This window comes from Chlorocebus sabaeus, chromosome 21 (genome assembly GCF_047675955.1).
Source record: "Chlorocebus sabaeus isolate Y175 chromosome 21, mChlSab1.0.hap1, whole genome shotgun sequence".
Classification (NCBI taxonomy): Eukaryota; Metazoa; Chordata; class Mammalia; order Primates; family Cercopithecidae; genus Chlorocebus; species Chlorocebus sabaeus.
This window is the reverse complement of record NC_132924.1, coordinates 100,511,703-100,531,095: the sequence shown is the minus strand read 5'-3', so window position 1 is coordinate 100,531,095 and position 19,393 is coordinate 100,511,703. Positions and strand designations below refer to the sequence as shown.

The following is a 19,393-nucleotide window of genomic DNA, read 5'->3' as shown; positions in this document are numbered from 1 at the left end:
CCTCCCCTTGGACACGGCCCTCGCGCCCGCGGACCCGGTCCCCTCCCCACCGGCCGCAGCGGGTACAGCGCGTCGCCTCCCCACAAGCGGGGGCGCCGACCGGGCGCATGCGCGCGGCGCTGCCGGGCGTGCCGGCCACACTCCCCCCACCCACTCGGTGAGCTTGTCACTTCCTGCCCTCGCCCCATCTCCGTCCGGGGTCAGTCAGTCGCTCCCTGTCGCTGCCGGAGAGTCTCTGCTTCCCCCTTCCTACGCGCTCCGCGGCGGTAGCTCGGGCTCTCCGGAGGAGGGAACGACAGAGAAAAAGAGAGACTGACTTAATAAAGTTTCCTGAAACAACAACTACCACCGAAAAGGCCCAAGGTGGGGGGAGACCCCCATTCTTCCCCGCCCCTCTCCTAAAGCCTGAGGGACCGTTGCAGGTGGAGCGGCGCTGGAAGGACCCGGGCTGCGGCGGCAGCCGTTGCCCCGGCGAGGGGAGCCTCAGGTCCTACCCGCTCCGGTTCCGGCTCCTTCGGTGGCGGCGGCGGCTGCTGCCGGGCGGTTCCTCCTGTCAACTGCCTCCGCCCGCGCGCCACCCGCCTAGCCACACAGCGCGGAGGACGCCGTAAGCCGCCGCCGCCGCAGTCGCCTCGGCCCGCGGAGGGACGTGGTGAGCTGTGGCGCTTCCGCGTCAGCGCCGGCGGGGACTCTTTGGGAACGCGTCGGGCCCGAGTCCGGGTTCCCTCGCGTGGTCAGCGGAGGCTGCGCCAGGTGGGGCCCGCAGCAGCCTCCCACGCCAGGCTGTCCCCGCGGCTGCCCGGCCTGCCTTCCTTCCTTCCGCCCGCCGGCCCGCCCTAGGAGTTGAGTAAGTTGGGCGCACTTGGTTGTGGGAACGGGGTCGCCGCCAGGGAGACCCCAACGCACGTGCGTAGCGGGAGGGCGCGGCGTGAGCCCGCAGTCGGCGGGAGCCGCACCTCTGTAGTCCCAGAGCCCGGCGGTGCCCGCCGCGCTCCGCGCTCCGTCGCCGCGCGCCCGCCGGGGACGGCGAGGCCGCAGCCGCCCGCGTAGCTGGCCAGGCCTTCGCCCTGCGTTGCGCACCCGAAGCTGCGTTTCCGGGTAGGGCGATGAACCTGTGTGGGGTGTTTGGGCTGCAGGAGGGTTTGTGCGTCTTTCTGTTTTCTTTTCGAGAGGGAGGTGCGGGTCCGTGGAGGGAAAACGGATGGCTGATGATGGGAACGTATCTGGAAAATGCAACCAGTACCCCCCAGGAAGTTCAGGGCGAGTGACGGGTTTGTGCTTCTTTCAACAGCCACGCCGCAATGAAGAGCTTCTTGCAGTAAAAGGAAAGTAGGTCGAGTCCACTGAAAATGCCTTTAAGGGACAAATACTGTCAGACTGACCACCATCATCACGGATGCTGTGAACCAGGTAGACCCCTCTTCATCCCCAGTTGCTTTGCCCTCCATCAGAGCCACTCTGCCTTCTCTTTCTTTCTAGTTGTTTTTTTCCTCCTGCCCCAGTAGTTATTCTTAAGCAGGCTATAATATTCTCCAGCATAAGCCAGTTATGAAGCTAAAAGCTTGTACGAACAAGAGATCTCCCCTGCTTGATCCCTTAAAAAAAGTACTGCAAGTGTCACCTTAAATCATTTCCACAAGATCAGTCGCTCAGTCTTTTTTCTTTCTCTTTCAAGGCATCCTGCGGTTAATATACTCCTATGGTCTGTAAGTGTTTAAAACTGAGGAGAAAGGAAAACGTAGAATACTAGATTTGTTGTCCTGAAATTGTTTCACTGAAACTTTAAAAATTAAAAGTTTCTTAGGCATTTTTATCAACAAGTAGTTCTGAAAGTCTAAAAGTGAGTTTAGTTTGGGTTTTAAAAGTTTGTTGAACTCATTGGGAGAATCAGGTTTTGCTAAGTGCAACCTTTAAAAAAATTTCTTGGGCAGAACATATTATATTGCAAAATAAAAGAGAAATCTCTTTTTTTATTTGGGTAGAATACATAATTATTTCCAGGGTATTTTATGGAATGAAACTTCCTTTAGTTGAATTTATCATATGAAAAAGTTGTTTTTCGGACTGTCATGAAGAGTACTAGCAAACTTTAATTTGATAAACTTGATATACTGTTGACAGTTTTTTCTACCTAGAACTTTGATATGCTTTATGGCAATCATTAAAAGGTGTAACTTAAAAGGGAATCGTTGAATGCATACTATCACTAAATCAAAGACTGTGCTATTCTAATTAAAGGCAGATGTTTATCATTATTTTTGACCTAAAAGTTATTAGATTTTTAATACATTTGCTTGCTTTTTGTTGGAATATTTTAACTGCACTTATGTGCTTGGATTTTATCATAGTAGAGTTCATTTTAGGTAATTTTCTGATTAATGGAAAAAAATGTCATCAGTAGAAGGGAAGAGCTTCCTTTTTAAGAAAACTTTGCTACAGATGAGGATAAAATTCGTACTACAACCCTATCTCTACTGTACTTTGCTGAGATCAGTAATAACTTACCTCTACTAATAAAACAGGCAATCCTTGGATGGGATCCAGTTTCTATTGAACTGCTTTGACCTGTTTAACTTTCAGGACTCTTTCACATTGCATATTTTGTGTATTTGAACTGCAGATATATCACTTATGTTTTACTGATGTTGAATGGAGTTTGCTAGTTTTGAACTATACAGATGTGAATGCCATTTAAACTCATGTTCCACTGACCTTTTTGTCTAGCTTTTTTTTTCTTTTTTCTGAGAACACTTCTAATCATTGAAATTGAATTAGTTAATGAAACCATCTTATTTAGGAAGAAATTTATTTGATCATTCATTTCTTTAACAAATTGTTATTGAACACCTGTTGAGAGCCAGGCACTGTCGAAGGCAATGGGGATATCAGTGGTGAACCAGACAGATAAGGTCCTTTTTAAATAAAATGTTTGAGTGGGAAGAGATAGACATAAAGAAGTAAACAAAGAAGCTAATTTGTGATTATACCTTTTTTAGTATGTTCTGGTAATGGAAGTTTTCTGAAGACTTTAATGTCTTTTTAAAGATGTTTTCTAGACTTGAACTTTTTAATGTGTATTGAAATGTTTTTGCTTGTTTTTTTTTTTCTCTCCAACTAGCAGAAACTCGGATAAAATTGTATTAGTTTAAAATTTTCATCATCTTTTACTAGAAACTTTTTCCATGCAGGTTAATTTTCAGACTTATCACGTCAACAGTAGTTACTGTTTCCTTGCCTTCTTAGCTTGAATCAAACTTTCTGAGAATTTTGTTGAATGGAAGGCTAGAAGTTTGTTAACTTATAGAGTAGTTCACTGTCATTATTTCAGGGGAAGGTATATGCTGAGTGGGTAGGATATTTACAGGACTGAAAGAAAGATGTTGTAGTGTGATAGCTTTTAAAGAGCATGTCCACAGATGGAGGGAAGATGACATAATGTTTAATAAAAATCTGTCCACATTTGGATTGTGAATACTGGGTGAGTCTCCAGAGGAGATCGGTATATTCCTGATGAGGCCATTCTGCCTTGAAGAGATAGGTCAATTTATAGTGAAGGGTGGCACTATAACCCTGACGGTGTATGTATTTTCTTAGTTATGTTTTAAGATTTTATTAATAGAAATTTCCAAACCTTCAAAACTAGATGATATGAGGAACTTGATGTAACCATCACACAACTCCATCAGTTGTTACATGGACAATCTCTTTTCTTCTATGTTCTTTCCTCCCCTCCTCCCCCAACCACTCTCTACTTCCACCTACTCTCTCTTCCCCTAGTATTTGTAAGCAAGTCCCACACATCCTAAGTAGAAGAATGTTTTAAGGGCCTTGTTTTAAGGGAGGAGAGACTCTTACAAAAGTCAGTGTTATATTTGTGGAAGTGTGTTTTTGGAAGAGTGTAAGGAAAGATGTTCTGAGGCTTTGGGTTTTTTTGTTTAGAGAAAGGTTTTTTTTCTTTTTTTTTTCCCCTAAATGGTCATGTAATCTGGGTGGGTCTGATCTTGGGAGGATGATAGGATATGTAAAAAGCAATTTTATAAAGTATTAATATAATAAAGTTTTCTAGAGTTGAGAGTATGTTTTCAAGTGAAGGAAGAATTGTTTCTTTAGAGTGGGAGCTACACAGATGTGTATACCAAGTGGTTGTGTCCAGGCACAGCCAAGCTAATCCCGGGCTTATTTTGAATGTTATCTCAGGATGTATATGTGTTCTGTTGGTAGCAGTGTTCTGAGGGTGATGGGTAAGAATATTTTGCTTTAGCTTTAAAATGAGGTGCTGTCATGTGGAAATGGAAGTTGGTGTATTTATATAGAAGGTTTTCTGGAACACATTTGTAAATGAAGGAGCTCTAAGGAGAAGAGTCTGTTTTTCCCAGTATCCATCCCTTATTTATTTCTGTTTTTTCATTCTCCAATTCCAGAATTCTTATAACTGATAGAGGGAGACTTTGAAGCATTTAGTTTTTTACAGTTGTGTGGGTTTTCACCCTCTTTTTTGTAGTTACCATTTCTTTTTTGTAAGTAGTTACCAGTTGCTATAATGTACAAATAGGATAAATCAATTTATTCAAGTAAATGATACTGGTCTGTTTACAAACTTCCATTTTCCTAAGAAGTTTAATTCTCTTTGATTTTGAAAAAAGATTTTTTAGTTTTTGGTATCAGGAAAGCAATTGATGGATACATGTTGATGATAGTGATGGTAGAATGTTTATTGAGCACTTACTATGTCCCAGATTCTGTTTTAAGCAGTTGACCTGCATTAGCTTATTTAACCCCTATACAACCCTGTAATTTAAGTACTTCGAAAATCTCTATTTTAGATCTGAGAAAAGAGAAATCAGAGTTTAATTTGCCCTAATTGTATCTAGTAAATGACAGAAAAAGAATTTAAACACAGACAGTCCAGGTCTGGATTCTTATGTTCTTAATCACTGCAGTTAGTGCCAATGTCAGACATTCTCAAAATGAGTGTGTGTGTGTTCTTAATTAATCTAAAATACACCTAAATTAATTAATTAATTAATTTAGAGACAATTTTGCTGTGTCGCCCAGGCTGGAGTGCAGTGGCGTGATCACAGCTCACTGCAACCTCTCTGCCTGCCAGGCTCAAGTGATCCTCCCAGCTCAGCCTCCCAAGTAGCTGGTAGTACAGGCATGAGCCACCACGCCTGGCTAAGTTTTGTATTTTTTGTAGAGATGAGGTCTTGCCATTTTGCCAGCCTGGTCTTGAACTGCTGGGCTCAACTAATCCTCCTGCCTCAGCCTCCCAAAGTGCTGGGATTACAGGCCTGAGCCACTGCACCAGGCCAAGTGTCTCTTAAAATTGGGGAAAATTTGCTTGATGAAATGAGTTGGTGCCAAAACATCATTCTTCTTGTTTGTGTACACTGAGCACTAAATTTGAAGCATAAAGGAGAATCTAAGCCTGTATCTATATACATAATACAGTAGGCTAGTTTAGCCCCCTTATCAGAAAGCTAAGTACTGTCCAAGCCTAAACCCTGAAGCAAGAGTAGCACACACTGTTGAAATCACCCTTCATTTCTCCTCACCCTAAGCGGATGGTCCTGCGTTACGATGGTCATAGTTGAGTAGAACATTATAGCATATTTAAAAAAGAGATAATTAAAATGGTCAGTTTTTCTCCATCACAACCATCTCTATTTGATAACTGATGAAGAAACCCAGTTTTCCTTTTCTTTTGCCTTTATTCATATTACTGTAATTTAGTATGTATCTATACTACAAATCTGAGAATCTTGGGAATTAGGGATAATATAAACCTCTTTATGTAAAAATGAAATTTTAAATTTTTAAAATGGAAAGATTAGTTTTACTTATTGTAAAAATGTGTCCTTTCTAAAATGCATACTTCTAAAAACCAGACTCTGAAGCAGCATTGAAGTGTGAGGCAGAAAGCAAACATCATCCCTGAAAATCCACCCTAACGGCATTTGTACATATACACAAATATATATTAAATTTATAAATTTCTGCATGTACCTATGTATTAATGTAAATAGGATCATATTCTATAACCTATGTTTGTTGCTTAACAATTATTGCCATGCTTTGTTGTGAATACACATAGAACTAGCTCATCCTTTCTAACAGCCATGAAAAAGTCTGTTCTATGGACATTTCATAGTTTATTTAATCTGGTCACTATTAAGAGACTTTTAAGTGGTTTGAAATTTCTCTCAATTATATACAGTGCTGCAGAGCATTACAGTGAACATTATTCTGCATCCATCATTGTGCACTTGTTCAGTTATTTCTTTAGGCAGTGATTTTTGACATTTTGCTCATAAATATCCAGAGTTATACCAGATTATCCAAAGAATTTTGGAATGGTTTATGAAGTGTGGCTAGGCCACCATTGCCTTAGAATTTTGATTAAATGTCGTGGTTCCTCTTCAAGGGGAATAAAAAGGCAAACATGAAGAATGTGTACTAAATAATACAAAAATAGTAAGGTCTTTGTATTGAAACCTAATATCTAGCCTTAAGTAGCCTTAATTTAGCCTTTAATGGAGAATAGTTTTAGTTTTTTTCTCCATTGTTTCATTTTGTCTTACAAAGATGATGGTTAATTACATGTATATCTACATATTATATATATGTGTGTGTGTGCGGGCACCAGTATGATTATCCTTAATGTAATTGTAGAAAGCCATTGTTTTACTTTAATAGTAAATGATTTAAATAACCCTTTTTTTGTGGGGATTGGGGTGGGTGTTTGTCTTCCATGTAGTTTATATCCTGGAACCTGGAGATCCTCCTTTGTTACAGCAACCACTACAGACATCCAAATCTGGTATTCAACAAATAATTGAGTGCTTTCGATCAGGTATGAATGTTTTAGGATGTATTTTTCAATCTTCACATAGTAGTTAAAAACTACCTAGAAGTCCTTAGAAGTAATTTTTAAAAAACATTAAAATGTATATGTTGGCTTTCTTTATAGAATATTTAAAATTTTCATATTTTAAAAAAGTGGATGTATAAATATTGACTTGATCTAGAGATTATTCTTCAGTACTATATATGGTATATTAATTTTAAAATATATTTGTTTAGTATGGTTTAAAGAAATATATTATGTGGTGTATTTTCTGGTAAAGCACTTCTTAAAGATCCACTGATATCTTGTGGCATGTTTTGTGTAAACTCTCGAAAGGCAGTAAATGATTCTGGGTGTTCATGAGCTTTGGTACAGTAGATTGCTTAGAATGTCTGAGATGTCACTTGTTCTAAATTAATTACCTTATTTATGTTTATGTGATTCGCCGCCTTCTCCCTAACCCTTGAGTTTGTGGAGTTTTGGTATCTTTAATAGAGCACAAGATAGAAGAAAGACAGTATTCTCGCCCTGATATCTTCAGATACATTTGCTTAGATTTTATTTTCGTTAGCTGATAATAAGAATTAGCTTTATAATAAATATAATTGTGTAATTGCAATCCAGTGTTTTAAAATAAGTGTTACTTACAACATGTAAAATGATTGGGAACTGTTAGTATCCCTATGTTATCAGTAAGATGTTAGGTTGCTGTGATTCCTATAATCCACTTGGCCACCCCTTGTATGTTTGGCTTCTCTGACATTGCAGACTATTCACTCAAATGTGAACAAGCAAATAAATATGACTGATGAACACTTAGAGGATTAGAATACCTCGTCATTATTTTAAATCTTAACTACCTTAATGAAAAATTTCTGAGGTTCAAAGGAAAAAATGATTCATATGTAACTACTTGTTTTGTATTCATGAGAAATTTTTTGAGATGCTTGTTTCTAAATTGTTATAAAGGGGGAATCATATATTTGCTTTACTTTAGGATTCTAAGAAGTAGAATCTAAATTAAAACATTTATTTTTTCTCTGACTCTCCAAAAGATCCATTTCTTAGACTTTTCATCTGTAGTACTCATGGCATTGCTTTTATCTATATTTAATTTAGGAAGTATTGAGTGTATACCAAGTGCCTATCCTTATATTGGATGGTGGTATAAACTATTTTAGGGATTTTTTTGTTGTTTGATTTTTACTTTTGATAATTAATTGCACTCGACTAACAGATAATTTATAGGTCAAATTTTGTTGTGATAAGTTCAATTAAAATAGAATTTTACTTATTAGGGACAGTATTTATATTTCTGGCATAACAGAAAAAATAGTATATCTGTTTGTTTTAGCTACTTTTAGAATAGAGTTTTAAAGGGTTTTTTTGGTTCTTTCTCATACCATGGAAATGAGAGCAATAGCTTTTCATATTTAGTAATATTACTTGTTATAGGTTTATTTTTTAAAATTCTTAATTTGGAATTAATGAAGTTATACTGTGTTAGTTTATTATAGTGTTTTTTTATTAAGAAGTTAGAATTAGTTAAGTCATAAGTGCTTTGACTTGTTAAAAAACTGTCTTTTCAACAAGAACCTGTACCCAAAATCTGTGGGGGTACAGAATTAAAAAAGATTTTTGGAGTCTTTTTTAGAAGGCAGATATTTAAAAATTAAATTAATTATTTTCTTACTGTGTTGTGATCATATCTGTTCTCTGTTTTTTGTCGTATTTTTACTGTCTTAGCTAAAGAAGTGAGGCAGTGAAACAGGTAATTTGAAATGGTACAATTCCAAAGCCATTTTATGTTGATGTTTTGAATTGCATTCCTTTTAAAATGATATCAGCAAATTCGCCTTTTGAGTTATATTTTATTCAGGCAAATTCTGAAAATACTATTATTTTAATTTTCTGCGTACACAACAGTTTAAGTTAGAGGTGATTTAGAAATATGCTGAGTGGTACAAAGAAACTAATTTTGGATTAAAAAATTATTTTACTTCATTACTGTATCTTGTAACTAAGAAATTTTAATATCTTCAAGATAGTAATCTCTTGCATTTCTGGTTAATCTAATGTCTACTATGGTAGCCCTTCTGTAGCACTAAGGCATTTAAGTTGATACTAAAACCTTGGGAGAATGGTACGGAAGTCTGGACTGTATAACTTGGGGACAGAGATCCCTTCTAGCTTTGAGGCTCTGTTCTTCCTATTCCACTCTACTCCCAAGTACACCCTCAATGACTCATCTATTTCTAGACTCTTTCCATTACAATTAGGTCACATACATTGCATTTAAAGAACTATCCTGGTGGTGCTAGATATCTTTGACAGATATTTGAAGATAGAACCCTGAAGTCCATGCTTTTGCTCTTGTTAACCTATAGAGTATAAATCAGTTAAGTCATAACAGGGTATAAATCAGGTTGAACAGTAGTAACATGTTAGGTTATCTACCTTTATCTTCAAGCTCAGATAGTTATCTTCAGCTGCTGTATCATCTCCTTTTATGTCTCACCTTCTGCCTACACTGGGCTGTCTATGACCAGGTGTTAATTCCTATGCAAGCTGGAAGTTCATAAAAGGTTCTGTCTTATGAAGGAGTTGACTCATTTTTAATGTCCACCACTCCATGTGTGCTATGCTGACTGCTTGACCAGTTTTAACCCATCCTGTTTGCCTGATACTTCAGCTTTTGCTTTGAACTGTTTTCTTGGATTGAAATGACAAATTCTTATGGATTTCTGGTATCCCTTTATTAGTCTGCTTAACTTGCAAATTTAAAATAAATGGGTTTTTCTTTTTATAAGTAATACATGTCTGTGATTTTAAATAGTAAAGTACAGAAGGGTATAGAGGAAAAAATAAGTTTCTATGCTATTCTGTTCTTCAGTTCCCCTTTGCTCAGGCAACACTGCTACATGGTTTATGTGTCTTCTTCCAGAGACCTTTTGTACATATACAAACATATATCCCTCATTTTCTTCTTAACACGAATGGTAGCTGACTCTGCATACTCTTGTGTACCTTTGCTTTATTAACTGTAGAGTCAATTATTGTTGATATCAGTCCATAGATAGATGCCTCATTTTTTAAGAAGCCTGTGTGTTTTGCAGCTGCAGTGTTTCCTCTTGGAAATTCCTGATGATTGGCTGACTTGAGGCCTGCTGTTTGCTCTGAACCACTGGTTTCTTGTGCTACCTTGACTGTGCCTTACCCTTTGTGTAGTCTTGCTTTGGCTGTGTTGTCCTGCTAGGATCATGTTTGTAATTTGGTGTCTTCAATTTCCCTCCTCTCTATAACACTTTCAGTTTATCTTCCTTCCTCTTTGACCTCTCTCCCCAAACCAAAACAAAATTTTAAATAGAAGATAAAAAGTGTACTACCTTTACATGTCTATTAAATGTCTTTTATGTGTTTATTAAATTGGTTTAGTTGAGTTCAGTATTCTTTCAGAATCTCTTAGTTGTCTGCTAGAGGCAAAGGAACTATGGAATGCCCCTATGGTTAGACAGAGAAAAATGAGGGGAAAAGAGAAGGATAATAATTTTGTATGGTATTCAAGACTGGTCTTTAATATGAAGCTGACATCTTCTTTTTAAATTCTTGAAATATATAATATTGTAAGAAGAGAAATGTATAATTTGTAGAAAAAAGATTCTACGTGTAGAATATGTTAGAGCAGTACGTGCAGGGAACTCTTTTTTTGACTCAGGGAGGAATAAATTGTAACTTTAATAGTATGGTAATGAAAAATGAGAATTAGCTTCATGTGATGTTTGCTGTCATTATCTTTCTAAATTTGGGTTTGGTCATTTAACTTAGGCTTTTTTTTTTTTTCCCCTCCTTAAAACAACTTTAATTGCAATTGGTTTAATCTCTGACTGAATGGTGGTGCCTCAGTCCTGATTCTGAAGGCAAAGCGTAGGGTGGACATGATTTTTCTGAAGTACATAGGAGAATGCAATACTTACGATGGCTTTTTCTTTTCTTGTTGTTACATAGCAGTTATAGGAAATTTAAAATGGGACTTGTTTTTTTTTTTTTTTTTTTTAATAAGAAAAAAGTAGATTTGGTTTTCCTTACATTCATATTCAAAGCATGTCATCTGGTGTTACGTTCCCAAGACAACAGCTGTTTATATTGGTCTGTGAGTTTCTCAGCGGGGGGAAAGACTGTATCTTTCATATTTCTAGTGAGTAACAGTGTACCTGGTATTTAGTATGTGCTCAATAAGTGTTTGTTAGATTAAACTAAAAGATTCCCAAAGTAGGCGCCGCCATAAGATAATTTTATTCTACTTATAAGTTTATTGTGGTGTGTGGCAGTGCTGTATAATGAACACATATATATATTTTTAACCAACCCTTATAGGTGATAGTTTTAGGACAAAACTTTCAATTTCTTAAGTTTTCTTTGTATCTTTGAATCCTTATGTTAAGGATGATCAATAAGAAATTTCCTTCAGGAGTTGTGATGAGGAACGTACATTTATTTGCTTGCAGTGTTTGGATGATAGTGTAATTAAGTGGTCATCCTAAAGAAGATTGAGTTTATGTTTGAGCCAATAGTAAGCAAGCAGTATACCATTTAAGAAACATTCTTGTCATCGCTTAAAATGGGCATTGACCAAAATGTCAGTGCATTAAGAAAATGAAACCTTATCTTTGTCTAGCATAGAAGAGTTAGAATTAATATTGTCATATTGTAATGTGACTGCCACCCAACCTAATGTAAAATTGAATACTGATTCCTTTTGAAAACATATTTTAAACATTTTCATCAGTACATGCAGTGCACTTGCTATTAAAGAATAACACAAGATAAACCCTTGATGAAGTTTAAGTAGTTTTTATTGAGCACCTATTATGTGTGAAAATCTGGAATATATATAGTCATTAATCTTTAGCTATCAAAAGCCTTTCCTTTGGAGGGCTGGATGTTTGAAAGGTACTGATCTTTGTAAGCAGTAAGTGGTGATTTCTAAGATAATTTAAAACCCTAAGGCAATAAAGAGAGCAATATAGGAAAAGAAGAAGGAAGTCAGCATGGCTGTCTGTTTCTCAGCATCCAGAGCTGTGGATGAACTTTATGTTGCTATCTAGATGACCGTGTCTGTTGTCTCAGGTGACAGGAAGTTTTAGCTGTTGACAGAGGCACTTACAGTTGGCTGTGTCCAATTGTAAGTGAGCAGAGCAATCAGAAAATTGTAGCTGACTTTGAATAAAGTCATTCCGTCTCCATGGGAAAAAATAACAAAATCTTAAATAGTGACTGAAACTAAGGGAAAAACTTTTATTATCTCTGTTTGTGGACTGAGACATACCTTATTTTTCTCATTTGTTAAATATGTAAGTGGAATTAGAAAAGTTTTAAAGTCTCATTTTTGACTCCTCAGTTAACATAGATTAAAAAAATCTTATTTTTAGAGAAGGTTTTTTTATACATAGAGCTCTGTAGTATTTCATTTAGCAAATGTAAGTCATACATTATCCTGAGGGCTGGGGTAACGGTGAGCATCAGAGATATCTTCTCTGTTCTAATCTTCCAGTTTAATGGGGATATGGAAAAGTAATGAATTACAAAATTGTGGATAAGCTAGTATAGGTGTCTAGGGTGCTATGAGAGTGTAGGTGAAGGATTTTTAACAAACAAAAACAACAACAACAAAACAGAAGAAGTTGATTATTGAAGGCTTCCTGGAGGAAGTGACATCTATACTGGGATCTGAAGGATTATTAGAAGTGAATCAGATCAGGAAAGTGGGAGAATGTTATAGTCAGAGAGGATAAAACAGGCGAAGGCCTGAAAAGTGAGGGAAAGAGAACATTTGGTGTATCTGTGGACCTGAAAGAAATCTGGACTGCTTGGATCAACAATAACACACTTTCTCTCCCTCTCCCTCTCTCTGTCTCTTTGTGTGTGTGTGGAGAGAGGGTGGCGGGGGTAAGGGGAAGCATTTGTGATTGATAATTAAGATTGATTAGTTAAGATTAGAGGCAAACACTTTTTTTTGGATGTTTATTGAGAATAAATATACAGTCCCTACTGAATATAACTAACTGTATAATTAGGACTAGCTAAGAAACTGATAGCCTCTTTATTTTTCTGTGATTGAGAAACTAGTAGGCAAAGTGATATGTCTGATTTAGGGATGCAGTCTTATATTTTACACTTGACTATTTTTTATGTATAACCTCATGTTGTTTACAGACTGATTGCTTTATGCTTTAAATCTGCAGCCATGTACATGTATCCTATTTAAATCTTAAGTTGAATTCTTAAGTTAAACCTAGTTCACATGTTTTGGCGTTCCTCTTCAATCTTTTTTGACTGTCCTTAAAGGCAGAACTGAATCTGTTTTATGGGTCTAGCAGGTTTTGTAGTTTAGAATCAGTGTACAAAAGTTTCCTGTTTTCTTCCCACTGCTACTATACTCACCTACACTTCCTGAGAACTATATATAGGTCAATTAGAGAGGCTGAGCCAAAGCATTTTCTAAAATCAGTCTACCTCTCATAGTTTGTCACTCACTTATGAAGTTAACTATGAACTAAAGATATTAGCAGTCCATTGCCAGGATATTTTGTAATGTGAAATGGACTTCAGAAATATATATATGAGAATTTACTTTTATGTAAAGAAAAACACTCAGGCTATTCTCTGAATCTTTTTAAATTTATATTTTCAGATTTTGTGGTAATAAGGACTAGTGGAAGTAAACATAGATTTGGATTTGGGAAATGGTAGAAATTATTTTATTCTATACATTTTTTCCAGTAGAAACTCAAGTATATAATTTCCCTGGGATTTAGGTTCATATTTTCTTTAATAATTCTTCTGCTTAGGTTTGGTTAGGTTTGTTCTATTTTACAATATGAGTAAACCAAAGTACAAAGATTATAAAGCTTTTTAAGGTCACAGAAGTAGATAATATCAGATTTGGAATCTCTCAAGACTTAGTAAAGTTGTGATAACCTGGTAACTTTTTTGCAGTAGAATTTTGAACGCTTGGATCAACAATAATTCTCTCCCCCACCCCGTGTGCGTATGTTGGGGTAGGGGAAATGATTTATCATCGTTTTCAAAATGATAAAATACACTTCAAAGATTAAATGTAAACAGATTGCAAAAGATTGAATCTGAGCTATTTAACTTTTATAGACCCTACTATATTAATTATTCTTCTAAGATAGTTGATACTCTTTAGTAGTCCCAGTGCTTATTAAATGGTTAAATGCTGCTTAAATGACACAACACTTTGCACCTCGACAGTCTTAAGGATATTTTTCAGGGTACTTGGGTCTTTTCCTGTTCAAGTCAATATATTGTCATTTAAAAAAATTTTTAATTTGAGGAAAGTAAAGGTACATTAATTAGTAAAGTACTGCAGATCAGTTTTGCCACCTTACCTGTGGCAAAGAGCTGTAGGAAAATAGTGACTAAAGACCTTTCGTTTGTATTTTATTTCTGATGGATGTTTTTATTTTAAAGATTGGGTGCTTTTTGCCATTTATTTTTTCTCTGCCTAAAGATATTCTTTCATAGTACTTAGATTCCGTAGATTAATAGCGTTTCTTCAACAAATAGTTTTTGAGCATTGTAAGAACTGAATACGTTACACTTGTAAATAAGGCTTATTCTTGGCTGCTTTGGAGTGTATAATCTATAGAGAAGATAGGCATTAAACTAGTGATTATGTCAATAATTAATTGGGGTGTTTTAAGGGAGAAAGGCTTTGAATGAATTTATAGTGCTGTCAAGAGGCATAAGCAAAGTTCAAAATTATGTCTCACTATGGACAAAGATTCTCTACTTTGTAGAGAATCACGTTAAATAGCCATAATCCCATGTTGGCCCAGAACCTGAAGTAATTTGAACTGAATTTAAAAAGAAAAGTCACAGGCAATCCTGTCATATAGTTTTGACTTTCTTTAAGGAATCAGGGGAAAATGTATTGAAAAACTCCTTGCTTACTTCCTTATACAGAAAAGAGCTTGAAAGAACCAGCCAAAAAGTTTGCCAGGGAATAATGGGGGAACATTTAATTTTTCTGCCCTACTCCAAATCTATTAAATCAGAACCTCTAGGGGAGGGCTGTGCACATCTTTATTCCCAGCTCATTGTAATGATTAACCTCATGTCGGAACCACTGCCTTGGGATATATCAAGAATTAATTGGCTGCTGAAGTGGGAACGAAGCATCAATTTTAGTTGTCCTGATTTCCAAATGATAGTAGAGTTTTGCTTAGAATTTAGTCTATAACGTAGTTCTAAATATACTGTGGTAGAAATTGGCAATGCCTATATTTTGTTTTCAAAGAGTAACTGCGCTTTTGGTCTGTCAACAGTATAGTCCAGTTTAAAAGTACACGTTAAACTTACCTTTTGTGTTGAGTTTTTCTTTTCTTTTTTCTCTCAGGAACTAAACAACTTAAGCATATTTTATTAAAAGATGTGGACACTATTTTTGAATGTAAGTTATGCCGCAGTCTCTTCAGAGGATTACCAAATTTAATTACCCATAAAAAATTCTACTGCCCACCAAGTCTCCAGATGGATGACAGTAAGTTTTTTTCATATATTCAGTTATGCATTTTACAGCTAAGTATTCTTATACTGCAACTACACATTTGCATTAAAATGGTATCTAGTTACTGATAATTTGATAATGATGTCTAGTTACAGATAATTTTTAGGTGGAGATGGAGAATAAAATTAAATACTTGACTCAATGTTACATTCAGTTTCTTAGGTACTTTCATATCAATGCTTTCCACTTGGGTTTTCCTAAAGATGACATTTAAGAGATTAGATTTAAGAGGATATTTATTTGTATTAAAATATTGGATATTGTTTTAGCATGTTTATATGGGCCATAAATAGATATTTCTTTTTACTCCTTTTTTCTTTAACAACTTGCAACCAGATGTGATTGATCACTTATTTAGATTTCCCTTAAGTAAATGAGAAAGTTGGGAATAAAGAACAAAGAATGAGGTAAATTTGTTCATTTCTTGGGAATGGTGGAGAGCATCAAAAAGTCTTTGTTAATCTTCCTAGTGTTTTCTAGGTCTTGATTTGAAGATCAGTTTTGTTCTCAGAAAAATTTATATAAGTCATTTTCTCAGAAATTACATTATGTTACAGGCTAACTTGAGATCCAGTATAACTTTATGTGATAAAGGCAGATAGCAGACTAATATAAAGTCTTTCTGGAATAGAATGTTTGTTTTGAATGCAGTATATTGTCTTTGTGTGATTAAGCTGGCAATATGTCTAATGGTATTTTTTTTCTTTAAAGAATTAATGTAAATTAAAAAAATTCAGTATTGGGTTACCTTATTATTTCTTGTTTAGGGATTTAACTCTTTGTTGACTTACAAAATATAGAACTTACTTTGTCAGTCTGATATCATAGATGCATTGTGGATTCTGTGCATTTTTCAACATAACCGTTTTGGGATCGGTATGAAATGCAATCTCCAAATAAGTATGGCTTTAATTATAATGAAGCTGGCTTAAAGTATATTATAGAGCATTGATTAAATAAAAATTTTATATTTACCTGGAAGTTTTTCCTACTACTATTTGATCTTTCTATTCTCTCATTGAGATATAAATTAAAAAGCAGTCTGTAGAGATTCATTCCAAATCTAAACTTTAAATTAAAATACTAGTAGAAAATTAGTTTGTCTTTAGGTAGTTATTTATTTTTTAGTTGTAGAGTTAACTTATAGAGTGAAATGGATAAATGGATTTGCTAGATTATTGTGCACTTGTCTTGGCAATACTCATTCTAGAAATACTTTTGTGAAAGTATTTTTCTTATAGACACTACTTGATTCATCTTAAAAAGCAGATGAATAGATTAGAAGAGCTAGATTGAATCACTTCCTGATTGGTATAGATACCAGATTTGGTACTAAATTTGTAGCTAGATTTTAGAGTAGTAATACGTGGAACCCTAACCAGTGTTAGACAACTCTGTTACAATAGGATAGTTGATTGCCTGTAGAGGGTGTAATTATTGTACAAGGAAATAAAATTACCTATGGTTTTTAAATAAATCTGTATAGTTTTTAATCATTTGTTTTAGTAAAATTGTCATATTAAGAAGACGTGTAATAGGACTGAGTTTGGCAAATACTTCTACACATCATCCCATTTATGTTTACATATTTTATTACAAATCTTTCATTTTCATAAGATGCTCAAATAGATTAGATTAGACTATTATGGATTAAGCTAATAGGAATGCTGTTATGTTTTCTAAAAAATACCATTTTTGGTTATGTAGTAACATTTTTATGCTGTTTTATCTTGAGTTATGAGAATTTGAGTTGCCTTTGCTAGTCTAAAACGTTCAGACTAAATATGAAATATCATTATTTAGGACACTTAAGTGCTTATATATTTTATATTAAGTGCATTTGAAGCAAAAGTAGTCCTTCAGATTATATATGTTCCTTAACATTTTTGTGTATCATGATGAGAATTTAAATTAAAGGAAATTTTAGTTTAATACTAGTTTTTGTCTTTGTAGAATATTGAAAAGTAGATAATGCTCTTATAAAAATAAACTGGTAATATAGATTCTGAGATAGAGGTTCATATATCTTAAAATATTAGAGGGCTAGAGCAGGCTAATTACTTCAGATTAAAATGTTGTTTTTTCCTTAACAGACCTTCCTGATGTAAATGATAAACAAAGCCAAGCCATAAATGATCTCCTAGAAGCCATATATCCAAGTGTGGACAAACGAGAATATATTATTAAGCTAGAACCCATAGAAACTAATCAAAATGCAGTGTTTCAATATATTTCGAGGACTGATAATCCTATTGAAGTCACAGAGTCAAGCAGTACTCCTGAACAAACCGAAGTTCAAATACAGGAAGCGAGCACTGAACAGTCAAAAACAGTACCGGTTACAGATACAGAGGTGGAAACTGTAGAGCCCCCTCCTGTTGAGATTGTTACAGATGAAGTTGCACCTACATGTGATGAACAACCTCAGGAGTCACAGGCTGACTTGGAAACTTCTGACAATTCTGATTTTGGTCACCAGTTGATATGTTGTCTTTGTAGAAAAGAATTCAATTCTAGACGAGGTGTTCGCCGTCACATTCGAAAAGTACACAAGAAAAAGATGGAAGAACTAAAAAAGTACATTGAAACACGAAAGAATCCAAACCAGTCCTCTAAAGGACGCAGTAAGAATGTTCTAGTTCCATTAAGTAGGAGTTGTCCAGTATGTTGTAAATCATTTGCTACAAAAGCAAATGTAAGGAGGCATTTTGATGAAGTTCATAGAGGACTAAGGAGGGATTCAATTACTCCTGATATAGCAACAAAGCCTGGGCAACCTTTGTTCCTGGATTCTATTTCTCCTAAAAAATCTTTTAAGACTCGAAAACAAAAGTCGTCTTCAAAGGCTGAATACAATTTAACTGCATGCAAATGCCTCCTTTGCAAGAGGAAATATAGTTCACAAATAATGCTTAAAAGACATATGCAAATTGTCCACAAGATAACTCTTTCTGGAACAAACTCTAAAAGAGAGAAAGGCCCTAATAATACTGCCAACAGTTCAGAAATAAAAGTTAAAGTTGAACCAGCAGATTCTGTAGAATCTTCACCCCCTTCCATTACCCATTCTCTACAGAATGAATTAAAGGGAACAAATCATTCAAATGAAAAAAAGAACACACCGGCAGCACAGAAAAATAAAGTTAAACAAGACTCTGAAAGCCCTAAATCAACTAGTCCGTCGGCTGCAGGTGGCCAGCAAAAAACCAGAAAACCAAAACTTTCAGCTGGCTTTGACTTTAAGCAACTTTACTGTAAACTTTGTAAACGTCAGTTTACTTCCAAACAGAACTTGACTAAACACATCGAGTTGCACACAGATGGAAATAACATTTATGTTAAATTCTACAAGTGTCCTCTTTGCACTTATGAAACTCGTCGGAAACGCGATGTGATACGACATATAACTGTGGTTCATAAAAAGTCATCTCGTTATCTTGGGAAAATAACAGCCAGTTTAGAGATCAGAGCTATAAAAAAGCCTATTGATTTTGTTCTAAATAAAGTGGCAAAAAGAGGCCCTTCGAGGGACGAAGCAAAACATAGTGATTCAAAACATGATGGCACTTCTAACTCTCCTAGTAAAAAGTATGAAGTAGCTGACGTCGGTATTGAAGTAAAAGTCACAAAAAACTTTTCTCTTCACAGATGCAATAAATGTGGAAAGGCATTTGCCAAAAAGACTTATCTTGAACATCATAAGAAAACTCATAAGGCAAATGCTTCCAATTCACCTGAAGGAAACAAAACCAAAGGCCGAAGTACAAGATCTAAGGCTCTTGTCTGGTGAGGAACAGTTACAGAGTTTTGCTTTTTTCCCCCCATCGAACTAAAAAAAAAAAAATCATTTGACCATAATTTATAGCTGGTTCCATTTTAACACGTTTGCTTCCATATATCTCATGGCAATGGGAACTGCAAGAGTAATGTGCATATTGCATTTACCTCTTCAG

General features: G+C 35.9%; 1 protein-coding gene across 2 annotated transcripts in view; it reads left to right on the top strand.

The window, feature by feature from the left end:
* The first annotated feature begins 202 nt into the window (after positions 1-202).
* The window catches only part of ZNF800 (zinc finger protein 800), a 47,180-nt gene continuing 27,989 nt past the window's right edge, over positions 203-19,393 (top strand). The window contains exons 1-5 of one of the 2 annotated variants that reach the window (XM_007982815.3): positions 203-847; positions 1,292-1,410; positions 6,758-6,853; positions 15,270-15,413; positions 17,534-19,226. In XM_007982815.3, the coding sequence (XP_007981006.1) occupies positions 1,350-1,410; positions 6,758-6,853; positions 15,270-15,413; positions 17,534-19,226 (1,994 nt within the window). In that variant the 5' untranslated portion in view covers positions 203-847; positions 1,292-1,349. The remainder of the gene's footprint in view (positions 848-1,291; positions 1,411-6,757; positions 6,854-15,269; positions 15,414-17,533; positions 19,227-19,393) is intronic. The other variant, XM_007982812.3, reaches the window with a different exon arrangement.